A 13,163-nucleotide genomic window follows, 5' to 3' on the forward strand; every position below is an offset into this window, starting at 1 on the left:
CTGCAGAATCCATCCGCCATCCCTCTGCCTGATCTCATCCCTCCCTCTGCCATCCTTCTGCCTGATCCCATCCTTCCTCCCACCGCAATCACTCTGTCTGATCCCCCCCCCCTCCCATGAGTGAGGCAGTGGTGATGGGGGGGGATAGGGATGACACCAGTAGCGATGGTGTTGGGAATAGGGATGACATCAGTGGTGGTGAGGATAGGGATGACATCAGTGGCAGAGGTGGGGATAGGGGTGACATCAGTGGCAGTGGACATTGTCATTCCTATCCCCACCGCCATTGATGTCATCCCTATCCCCACCACCACTGCCAATTATGTTATCCCTATCCTTATCACCACTGCCACTGACGTCACCCCATATCCTCATCATTTCCACTGATGTAATCCCTATCCTCAACAGCGTAGCTGATGTTATCCCTACCAGCACCGCCACTGATGTCATTCCTATTCCCACTGCCACTGATGTCATCCCTATCCCCACCACCACTGATGCCATCCCTATCTCTCCATCACCACCACCACTGATGTCATCCCTATCCCCACTACCACCACTTCTACTGATGTCATCCCTATCCCACCACCACCATATGAAACTAATTACACATTTTGGGGGCGCCTGTGCACAAAAACCTTGATTTTACTACACATGTAATATATCATCCTGCACACTGGAATGAGAGCAATAATTCTAGGATCATTATTCATGGTTAACTCTGAACTGGTGACCTGTATGATCTTTAATAGCATTGCCTATGGAAAATATAGGGTACTGAAATGTGTTGCTATTTTCGCGCATGCATGGTTTTAAGGTTTGACATGTTGGGTACTTATTTACTTGAGGCAAACTCATCTTTTATATTTTACCCAAAAATTGGGTAATATATTTTTAATGAGCCCTAAAATTAACTGTTATCTCTTAGCCTGGGTTCACACTAAATGCGGTGTGAATTCACAGCGAGTTCCCTGCAGATTCGGCACCGCATCTAAATAGCAACCTGTCCATGTGAACCGATTGCGTAGTGTATGTTAAGTTAACCACTTAAGCCCCAGAAGATTTTACCCCCTTCCTGACCAGGGGGTATTTTGCGATTCGGCACTGCGTGACTTTAACGGACAATTGCGCGGTCGTGCGACGCTGTACCTAAACGAATTTGACGTCCTTTTTTTCCCACAAACAGAGCTTTCTTTTGGTGGTATTTGATCACCTGTGCGATTTTTTGATCACGCGCTATAAACAAAAAAAGAGCGTCAATTTTGCAAAAATAACAATATTTTTCACATTTTTTTATATGAAATTCCCCCCCAAAAAAAAGTAAAAATCAAAATTTTTTAACATTTTCGGCCAATTTGTTTTATGCTACCAATGTTTGGAAAATCGCAAAAAGCGTATTTTGATTGGTTTGCGCAAAAGTTATTGCGTTTACTAACGAAGGGAAAGATTTTTGTCATTTTTGTTGTTTTTTTTTTTAACGCGTAATGGTGGCGATCTGCGATTTTTTTTGCGGTACTGCGACATTGCGGCGGACAGATCCGCATTGACATTGCATGACATTTTTGACACTTTTGGGGTTACCAGTGACATTTCTACAGTAATCAGTGCTATATATATGCACTGTTACTGTAAAAATACACTGGCAGTGAAGGGGTTAACTTTATTTGAGAGGGAGGGGCTGTGTGTGTCCCTAGGGGCGTGATTCTAACTGTGATTGGCTGTCTGTTGAGCTGTAGTTACACTGATCAACGGTCCTACATAGTAGAACCGTATGATCGGTGTCTCTACACAGGGGAGAATGACAGGCAGCTTGTTTACACAAGCTGCCTGACTTTCTCCCTCTCCCCCGCCGATCGCAGAGTGAGCGGCGGACATCGGGTCCGCCGGTCACACGCGCGGGGGGGGGGGGGGTCCGTGACCGCGCGGGAGCTCCCCAGAGCCTCACAGGCTAGTGACGTATATTTACATCACTTTGCCTGTGAGGGGCTGACCGCCGCAGTAAATCTACTTGCAGCGGTCGGCAAGTGGTTAAAGACACTCTGCAATCGGTTTGAAAAATGCAGCACGATTTGCAGAATAGGATTGCATGGGTGTGCAGGGTAAATCTAACTAAGAAACATAGAGAAACTGATAGTTATCATTTGTCATTTCGTAACAAAAAAAAAAATGGGCTGTTCAGCCTAAAATGCCTGGGCCTAGTTTTTGTCCCAGTCCGGGTCTGGTCAAGGATGAAGCACACGAAGTGCAACATTAGCACCAAAATATCCGATGAGCACATTGAGAATTAATATTACATCCATCAAACCAGATGTTGAGGCGTTAGTTTATCGAAAACAGTGTAATATATCGCCCTAGTTTTATGTTGCCCTCTTTTACAATAAAAAAACAAAGTTTTATTACTCAGCATTCCTTTATTACATGATGCATATCAGCAGGGCCGGCCTTAGGTGTTCAGGCACCCTGTGCGAGCTAATCCTGTGGGGGCTCCCCCCCCCCCACCATCCTCACACTCGCGCCCCCCCCCCCCCCCCCTAAACATGGCTGTATCTATTGAAAAACTATTTAAGAGTATAATTGCTGCTTATTGACTGCAAGTGGGTGCAGCGGCAAGATAAAAACAGGGAAACAAGCAGCGCAAAAATACTCTTAAGTATTTACCCTAAAATGATATATAAATATATCACCCAAATCTGTTTCTGTTGTAAAAAGTGCACAGTGCTAAAATAATAATTAGATCTGCATGGCTACTACAGTATACATATCATATACCACTACTAAATAAATAGCAATTGAATATTCATAACCTCTACAATGTGCAAAAAATGAATCAACATAGCGTGATTCCATAACATACATAGGCTTTTATTTAAGTCTGGTGAGTCAGTTTGGGGTGATTGGTGGAAGCACACCTTACGTTGAAGATTTGTCACCATAAATATTTGCGCTTTTTTGCACATTTTCTTGCACCTTTTTGTACTTCATTGGACTTTTCTTGGAACTATTTTTATGATCACTAATAACTTAGACCCCCCTTACATTAGAGACCTCCCTATGGAGCCCCCCCTTACATCTGAGACCCCCCACAGAGTCCCCCCTTACATCTGAGACCCCCCACAGAGTCCCCACTTACATCAGAGACCCTCAAAGAGCCGAGCCTGAGGCAGGAGAGAGGGTGAGCTTACTTACCCCAGGATGGAGGCTCAGGCTGTCTGCAGCTTTTCTTTTCTGTGTTTAAATCTCCCGCCCACACATCCCCAGGGAGTGTAAGCTGGGCAGACCCGGGAGGAGGAGGAGCTGACGATCTCTTTCCTCTCGCATCCCTGCAGAGAGGAGGAGGGGATCTGTCAGCGGCGGCTCTGAGGCTGAGCTGTGTGAGATATACACAGCTCAGCCCTGCAGTCCGGAGGAAACACAGGCACAGCCGCACAGCAGAGGGTAAGTGGCGGCCTATGTTAACCCTGTCCAGGCTGCGGTCGCCGCTTACCTCCCGCTGTGCGGCTTGATCATCAACCGGCTACGGAGTAAATGACTGCGAGCTGTGATGGCCGCACGGCGCCCCTGTTGCTCATGGCACCCTGTGCGGCCGCACAGCTCGCACACGCCAAAGGCCAGCCCTGCAAATCAGTGATTGCTAAAGTGGAGTTCCACCCTTAAAAGTCACTTTGCCCCATCTGCTTGATCTGTGTCACCTGAAAAATAAATGGGTAATCACGATTTTTACTTACCTTGTTTTAGAAGAAAATATACTCACCTTACTTCCTCTCTCTTTGGCCGTGGCCCGCGCCGTCACTTCCTGCTTGCATTGATTCCTGAGAGCTGAGCGTCATTGCTCCCAGGAATCAATGCGCCTGCACCGGCCTCGCTCGTCAGTTCCATGCCCAGAAGCTGCCTGCACCGGACATGACGAGCGGGGCCGGTGCAGGGCATTCTGGGACGAAGAGGACGCGCTGGCTTCAGCTGCCCACACCTGAGATGGCAGCGCTGGAAAAGACATTTTCAAGGTAAGTATTTCTTGTAAAAGGGAAGTGTGACCTGGGACAGTTCAGAGGCTAGCCATTGTGGGATGTACTAGCCCTGACTGTCCCGGGGGTATTTTTTATTTTCCGCTTTAACTTGTGATGTGCCCCTCTTTTTCTGCACCTCAGCTATCCTTATTGTTGGCGTATTTTACGTGTGGCCCAAGACCATTCCTCTTCTTCCAGGAAGGTTGGACACCCCTGCTATCATATGGCCACGCTTCCCCTCTTCATTCTAGTCCAGCTCTATGCTAAACCAGCTACAAACAGAATAAGAACGTCGCAGCTCCACGCCGCATATCTCTGACAGTGGCCAGTGAGCTGCCCTGTGTAAACTAACTAGCAGGGGGCTGGCGCATGCGTAGATAATGCCAGACGGTCATGCGTGGTCTAGGACGCTCTAGCATTGCCTAAAGTTACCTTACAATTTGTTCCGCCCTATCCCTTTCTCATAGGCCAATCCTCTATCCTCAAGGGTGCTCAGAAGCCAATCGCCGTGCGGCCAACGCGATCTCCCACGGCAGCACTTTCGCTCCATCGATCCTATTGGACAGAAGCGGGAGAACCCAGTCAGCCGCCACGTGACGTGATTGGCCAGGCGCTCTGTCCCTCCGGGACGTATCGGGGAGGTGTGTGGCGCAGGAGGATTTTCCCCGTTGTCGTCTGCCCAACTCGAGCCATCATGGCGGAGTTTGCGGGACTGGATGGGAACGGTGCCGCAGGAGCGGAGGCGGCTGGCGAGTCCACGGCTGTGGAGGCGGGAGGTGTGGAGGAGAGAGGAGAGGCCGGAACCCGGATGGAGGCTGCAGAGAGCGATGATGAGGAGGACGTGTTCGAGGTGGAGAGCATCCTGGACTCCAAGATAGAAGGGGTGAGCACAGGGGGAGGGGCCTGCTGGTGGGACTGCAAGTGCCAGCATGGCTAAGGTGGCCTGCTCCTTAGGAGGGAGGGATCGGTGCTATAGGCTGCATACACTGCACACCATTACTGGAAGGAAATGGGGGGACCTGTTTTATAGGGGGTTATTATAGCACACGGGGCTCCCCATTACTGGAAGGAAATGGGGGGGATCTGTTTTATAGGGGTTATGGCACACCGGGCTCCCCATTACTGGAAGGAAATGGGGGGATCTGTTTTATAGGGGGTTATAGCACCCGGGCTCCCCGTTACTGGAAGGAAATGGGGGGATCTGTTTTATAGGGGGTTATTATAGCACACCGGGCTCCCCGTTACTGGAAGGAAATGGGGGACCTGTTTTATAGGGGGTTATTATAGCACACCGGGCTCCCCGTTACTGGAAGGAAATGGGGGGACCTGTTTTATAGGGGGTTATTATAGCACACCGGGCTCCCCGTTACTGGAAGGAAATGGGGGGACCTGTTTTATAGGGGGTTATTATAGCACACCGGGCTCCCCGTTACTGGAAGGAAATGGGGGGGGACCTGTTTTATAGGGGGTTATTATAGCACACCGGGCTCCCCATTACTGGAAGGAAATGGGGGGACCTGTTTTATAGGGGGTTATTATAGCACACCGGGCTCCCCGTTACTGGAAGTAAATGGGGGGACCTGTTTTATAGGGGGTTATTATAGCACACCGGGCTCCCCGTTACTGGAAGTAAATGGGGGGGGGACCTGTTTTATAGGGGGTTATTATAGCACACCGGGCTCCCCGTTACTGGAAGTAAATGGGGGGACCTGTTTTATAGGGGGTTATTATAGCACACCGGGCTCCCCGTTACTGGAAGTAAATGGGGGGACCTGTTTTATAGGGGGTTATTATAGCACACCGGGCTCCCCGTTACTGGAAGTAAATGGGGACCTGTTTTATAGGCGATTATGGCACACCGGGCTCCCCGTTACTGGAAGGAAATGGGGGGACCTGTTTTATAGGGGGTTATTATAGCACACCGGGCTCCCCGTTACTGGAAGGAAATGGGGGGGGACCTGTTTTATAGGGGGTTATTATAGCACACCGGGCTCCCCATTACTGGAAGGAAATGGGGGGACCTGTTTTATAGGGGGTTATTATAGCACACCGGGCTCCCCGTTACTGGAAGGAAATGGGGGGGACCTGTTTTATAGGGGGTTATTATAGCACACCGGGCTCCCCGTTACTGGAAGGAAATGGGGGGGGGACCTGTTTTATAGGGGGTTATTATAGCACACCGGGCTCCCCGTTACTGGAAGTAAATGGGGGGACCTGTTTTATAGGGGGTTATTATAGCACACCGGGCTCCCCGTTACTGGAAGTAAATGGGGGGACCTGTTTTATAGGGGGTTATTATAGCACACCGGGCTCCCCGTTACTGGAAGTAAATGGGGACCTGTTTTATAGGCGATTATGGCACACCGGGCTCCCCGTTACTGGAAGGAAATGGGGCGACCTGTTTTATAGGCGATTATGGCACACCGGGCTTCCCGTTACTGGAAGGAAATGGGGACCTGTTTTATAGAGGGTTATGGAGCCTTCTGCTAATAAAGGAAGGTGCGGGATGTAGTGCACCTGGCTTCCCCTTGAAAAGACTACGCTTTGGTCTGTGGCAGCCTCACAGCGGAGTGCTATACAATGCAAGTTGTCCCTCATGCATCTGGCGGAAGTTCTGGCAGGAATATGGAGGCTGCCTTTGCTGCCCTGACCTTTAAAAAAAAAAAATGCTAGTTGCCCAGCTGTCATTGATGGCTCCGGTAAGTCCCTGACCTAGAAGATGTATGCTCATAAGGCTGCGTCCACACTGACGAATGCACCTCCCATGAAAACTAGTCCCCTTTAAATCATGTGTCACTGTTTACGTCACTGCACTGCAGTTTTAAAAGTCCTGCATCTTTGGTGTCCTGTTTAGGAAGCCCACCAAAAATGCACCTCCCATTAAAATCAATGCAAACACGCTGCAGTGCAATGTTGGTGCTATATATATATATATATATATATATATATATATATATATATATATATATATATATATATATATATATATATATATATATATCCAGAGATGAAAATGCTTATAAAATTCATTTGTAATGCAATACATTAGAAGTGCAGTATTCATTTTTTTAAAAAGGCAAAAGAGGAGTACCGGGTTTTTAAAACATTAAACATTTCTGCTCCTCTAGGTTGATGCAGCATCAGTCAGAGCTTCTAAGACTGAGAAGTGAGCGATCAAAGACCACTGATTGCTCAGCTCTTGGTCTTACCTGAGCTTAGAGCTAGGGACGGTCAGTCACCGTCTCTCAGCTCTGCCCCCCCAGAGCTCACTGAAGCGCTGGGCTGTGGAGGGGGCAGGAGCAACTGGCTTAGGCTCTCAACGGCTCATAGAGGGGCTGATCCAGATGCTGGCCCAGGCTTCTAGGTAAATTTTTCCCGTGTCTGGTGTGACTGGTTTTCACTTTATCTCACTGTTCACTGAGAATGGGTCACAGGAGTGTTGAATGAACTGGACTCTTAAGATCCCCAGGAGAAATGCAGCCAGAAGAACTTTAAACAGAACTAAAGGCATTGATTTAACAGTTTAAAAAAAATGACATTCTTGGATTGCTAACTGTCACATTGCTTGTGTTCTCAACCAAACTGTCAAACCATCAAATGGCTGGTGTCATAACTGATCACGTACAGCCCCATGGCAGTTGCAGATCATACAGAGACACTAAAATGGTGGCTTCCTTGGCTGAAAACAGTAGGAAAGTTTAGTTCCTTTTCAAAGTAGACCTTTGCCCATAACAACTTGATAAAAAAAAAAAAAAGTTATTTAGCAAGGAATATACATTCCACATAATAGTTATACTACCACAATAAGTGCGTGCTGTAAATTGCCTCCAGCACCACTCCTGTTTCTTCTTGCTGGAAGGCTGCATATTATTTTTTTTTTTTTTTTTTTTAAGCTCAGTGCCCCTGAACAGCAGTAAATCATAACGTGTAACTAAACTCATCCTTTTCTGTTTCCGAAAACAGTCCTGAAATGCCGGTATTGCTTACTGTCACATTTGCTTGTGTCCTCAACCAAACTGTCAAACCATCAAATGGCTGGTGTCGTAACTCATAAATCTGCTGACGGCCTTAAAGCGGAGTTCCACCCAAAGGGGTACCTGTTTTAGACAGGTACCCTTCCCCACTTCCGGGATACTGCGACGCGTCGCTGTCCCTCGGAAGTTTGACTCCCTCCTCAGCCGCCGAGCCAATAGGAATGCTCACTGCCGGGTTCCCTTGCCGACAATGGCGGCGGCAGCACCCGACAGCCGATGGAAACATCGGCTGCGGTGCTGACATCGCTGGACTCCAGGACAGGTAAGTGTCCTAATATATTAAAAGTCAGCAGCTACAGTATGTGTAGCTGCTGACTTTTAATTTTTGGAGGGGGAGGCGGAACTCCGCTTTAAGTCCCGGTTCACACTGATGCAATTCGGGAAACCCTGCAAATCAGTGCTGGTTCCCGTGAGGCACCTGAATCGCACACTGATATCTGCGAACCACTGGTTTCTCCTACAGCGAAACATTTATTTTTTGTCTCTGTTGGATAGTTCCCCTGTGAGGCAGGTTCAGCAATGCCGGTGAGGGCTGCACTATACCTGCACGCCTTTTAGGCTTCTCACAAGGTCGCCCCAGGATACAGGCAGTCGGTCACTGTGGTGGTCCTTCCAGAGCCTGTGGCCTGATCTTCAGCAGGGGTCTCCTCCGGTTCTCCTTTACATTCAGCCTTAATTCGAAAAAAACGCTGGACAGCGCGCTCCAAGCCTCACTTCTGGGTTGTGCAGGAAAGGCGGAGCATGCGACCCAGAAAAGGGAAGCGAGCACGGAGGAGATGCCAGGCCCGCATGGTGGTGGTAAGGCAGACTATCCGGCTGAAAAAAAGCCAGAAATCTGCCAAAGACATGAAACCTGCCGCAACTCACCTCATGGAGAAGGAGGAGGGAAGGTCGGTGCAGGTGGCTGCAGGCAAGAGCAGATCGGAGCCCGGTAAGTGCCGTTTTCCTTCTCGGTTGGGGCTATCACCAGTGTCAGGCTTAGTCCCTGGTAGTTCCCATGCTCTCCCCAGCGGGGCCTGTAGCCAAGTTATTATGGGGCAGGAAGAGTGATCTTATGTTTATCTCTTCTTCTCTTGCAGAATCCCTAGGTGGAACCCAGGAGGCCTCTGATAAAGCACCCCCTGTATCCGCTAGCACTAGCTCCTCTTAAAAAAAAAAAAAAAATGTAATTGCGGAGATTAACAAACTGGCTGGTAAGGAGGCCTCAGGGTTGATGAAAGATTTCCTTAAGTCTATGCAGGAGGAAATGCTAGCCACTATCCAGTCTTTCCGCACCTCTGTAGCTTCCTCCCAGGTAACAGAGCCGGGTTCGCTAACCCCTAAAGAGGGCCCTTCTTCTCAGGAGAGTTTACTTTCCAAGGCAGGCCCATCTGCTTTTCTGCCTGGTTCTCAGGGTCTACCCCCCCCCCCCCCCGCTCAAGCAAGGTAAGAGGAAGACCTAGGGAATGCAGAAAGTCCAGCTAAATCTCAGCTTAGCTCTGGGGAGGAGGTTGATGAGGATCCAGATAGTGAGTCAGAGGAGACCAAATCGAACAGAAATCTGTTTGGTCTGGAAGAAATCCCAGAACCCCTCAAGGAAACCTCGGCACAGAATAAGATGTATAAAGGACTGGTTAAAAAACAATCCAAGGTATTGCCTGTTTACCAATCCTTGAAAGATTTAATTCATCAAGAATGGCAGTTTCGTGAAAGAGGTCTGGTTAGACCAAAGACGTGGAAATGGAGATTCCCCTTTAGGCAGGGAGAAGTGAAAAAATTCCTAAAGAGTCCAAAATTGGACGCCTCCCTGTCTCAAGTGACTAAGAGGTTTGATACAGGGAATATCAGAGATGCCATGGACCGTAAGTCACAATCTCTGTTAAAGAAAGCCTGGGATGCCAACTCATCCACTTTGGCTCCAGCACTGGCTGCAACCTGCGTGCCTAGGAATGCAGATTTTTGGGTAGAAAGGCTTACAAAACACCTTTTATAGGGAAGTAAGCCCCAGGACCTGCTGGATTCCCTATCATTTTTAGGGAAAGCCTTCGCTTACTTGGCCAATGCAGCAGTCGAGTCAGTAATATCCTCAGCTAAGACTGGAGCTCTCATTAATTCAGCTAGGAGAGCCATTTGAGTTAAAGCTTTGGAAGGTGACTTTACTTCAAAGGTCAAGCTCTGTGCGCTACCTTTTGAAGGGTCCTTACTGTTTGGCTCAAACCTGGATGAAGTATTGTCCAGGTCCTCTGAGAAAGGGAAGAACTTTCTTAGCAAGCCCAAAAGGGAGAGATGTAGGACATTTTTTCGTGGTGCAAAGTCAACAGAGAGCCAAAACAGCAGAGGTGGGGGACTCGAGTCACATGACTTGACTTAAGTCACCAGTTTGAGGACTTGAGACTTGCTTGACTAAAATGAATAAGACTGGACTTGACTTTGACTTGGTATTCATGACTTGAGACTTGACTTTGACTTGAGACATATGACTCGAAATGACTTTACTTTTTTAAGTTATTAAATATTTGCATTTTCTCAAGATGTGTTAAAGCAAAATGAATGTGCCTGTTATGTTTCTAACACCACAGTCACTTAAAACACTTCAGTGTTCTGATTTTTAGGACACTGGCTGTTTAACAATGGAAATACTTAACATGTTTTTAGTGACTGTGGTGTTGAAACATGACCGGACAAAGAATTTGAGCTGTTTGGGCATTCAAAGTATTTCTTTAATATGCCAAGAAAAAAGCACTAAGCAGTTTTGTTAATGCTGAAAATAAAACAAAACCTTTCCTGACCGCTGACTTTTAACTGATTTAAAGGTGAAAATTGGGGTAGATCAGTATTTTGACTTGATTTGTGACTTGACCAAAATAAATGACTTGACTTGCTTGACTTCTAGCAGGGACTCAACTTGACTTGCATGCTTTTCACCGCAGTAACTTGGGACTTGCTTGAGACTTGAAGGTTAAGACTTGAGACTTGCTTGTGACTTGCACATGTGTGACTTACTCCCATGTCTGCAAAACAGAACCCAATAAGTGGGGCTTTGGTAGAGGTAGGCAAAGAAGTAATTTGCTCTTCCACTCTCCAAGCTCAAGCGCCAAAGATACTAAGTGATACCAGAGTCCAAATGGGGGACAGACTGTCTCATTTCTTATCCCAATGGAAGGAAATTTCAGTCAGTCCATTTATCACCTCATTCAGGAAGGCTACCACCTAGAATTTTCATCTATACCCCACTAGAAGTGACTTTAACTCATCCTCCAAAGGATGTACTTAAAAGAAGAGTCCTTTTTGTATGGGATTCAAGAACTGGCAGAATAACTAGTGATTAGTTCTTGTGCAAGAAAACCAGCTTTACCAAGGCTTTTACTCCCACGTGTTCGTGGTACCCAAGCCCTTGGGAAAATACCACCTTATCCTAAACCCCAGAAACGTAAACACTTTCCTAGGGTACAAGAGGTTTTCAAAGAAAGGTATTTATACAGTCCGCAAAAACCTGTTGAAAGATGTTTGACTACTCTGGTTCTCAGGGATGCCTACCTGCATTTTCCAATTCATCCGGAGCACCAGGCCTTTCTGAGATTTGCGGTGGTCACCGAGGAAGGGACTACACATTGGCAGTTCAGGGCACTCCCCTTTCGTCTAGCAGCCAGTCCAAGGGGTTTTTTTTTTACCAAGATCCTGGCAGAAGCGGTGGCCTATCTTTATCTCCAGGGAATAGCTTTGATTCCTTACCTGGACAGTCTACTGATTTTTGGTCCCTCAGCGGACCAATTGAGATCAAACACCCAGAAGGTGTTAACAGTCCTACAAACGCTAGGCTGGTTGATCAGCATGGAAAAGTCATCCTTGGAGCCTGCCCAGGTTCAAACCTATTTAGGGTACCGGATAGGCTCGCGGGTACAAAGTCTTTTCCTTCCAAGGGAAAAGGTAGTCTCTTCAGTAAAAGCGTTGATGGTTGCCCCCTCGTGCTCCAGGAGAGAGATCCTGAGAGTTCTGGGGCTCATGTCAGCCAGCATCCCAGCAGTAGTTTGGGCGCAGTTACACTTAAGAGACCTTAAATTCTTCCACCTTTCCTCCTGGGACAAAAAGGTTGAGTCCCTGGACAAAAGGGTAATCCTCACCCCTCAGGTAAAATCCTCCCTGGAGTGGTGGTCAATACCAAGCAGTTTAGAAAAGGGAAAACCTTGGGGACAGTGGAGCCCTCTAAAGGTCACCACAGACGCAAGTACCTGGGAGTGGGGGCGGCTCATCTAGAGGGAGCCCAGGGCATGTAGGACAAGGAAGTAGCCCAGTCCTCCAACTTCAGAGAACTCAGAGCAGTGGGCGTAGCCCTTAGAGCCTTCAAGAGTTCCATTTCAGGTATGGAAATTCAGGTCTGCTCTGACAATGCTACAACAGTAGCTTGCCTGAATCACCAAGGGGGTACCCAGTCCAGACCCCTGTTGGTACTAGCCCAGGAAATCGTAGGCTGGGCCGAAGGAAGAGTGATCTCCCTGTCGGCTATCCACATAAAAGGGGAAAGCAACTGGGAAGCAGGTTTCCTCAGTCGCCGTGAATAAATAAATAATTTCTACAATAAAGTAACTCCTAAAGTGCACCGTGCAAATACTAGTGCAAATAATTGTGCAAGTTTATGTGCAAAAGAGCTTATGTGCAAAAAACATACAACGCCGCCCCTTTTGGGTTGGGTATAATATGTAAAAAAGATGTGAATAAATATTGCCAATCAAAATACAATCAGTGCAATATAACTTCTCAAATAAATATTATCAAAAAGAGAGTCCAAATGAGTCCCAAAAAAGTGCTGCAGTGCCAAGAGAAAAGTGCACAATCATGCTATAATTCCAGTGCAGTGAATGGTGCCGATCCTCCCCCTTTGGGTGTCCACTTACCGGACAAAGATGACCCCTAAGCTGTATAGCTGAGAAGGGTCAACAAAGCTTATGTCCCAGTAGGGAACCAGTTGCAGCAATCCTTCTGATCAAGGTGTCTGTACCTTCAATGGCTCTCAATATCCCGATACATATGTATGGAGAGAGGATGCTCACAATAGTGTAAATCCGATAAAAAATGTTTATTGCTCAAATCAAGAATAAAAACTCACATTTAGCAGCGTATAGGCAGGCATATAATACAAATGGTGTGC

At 47.4% G+C, this 13,163-nt stretch overlaps 1 protein-coding gene across 1 annotated transcript in view; it reads left to right on the top strand.

Annotated features, from left to right (window-relative positions):
- The first annotated feature begins 4,481 nt into the window (after positions 1–4,481).
- Positions 4,482–13,163, top strand: part of MPHOSPH8 (M-phase phosphoprotein 8) — a 268,249-nt gene continuing 259,567 nt past the window's right edge. Inside the window, exon 1 of the mRNA XM_082247634.1 lies at positions 4,482–4,887. Coding sequence (XP_082103760.1) covers positions 4,699–4,887 — 189 coding nt within the window. The 5' untranslated portion in view covers positions 4,482–4,698. The remainder of the gene's footprint in view (positions 4,888–13,163) is intronic.

The sequence above is a fragment of the Pelophylax lessonae genome, assembly GCF_965119305.1.
Source record: "Pelophylax lessonae genome assembly, chromosome: 2".
Taxonomy (NCBI): Eukaryota; Metazoa; Chordata; class Amphibia; order Anura; family Ranidae; genus Pelophylax; species Pelophylax lessonae.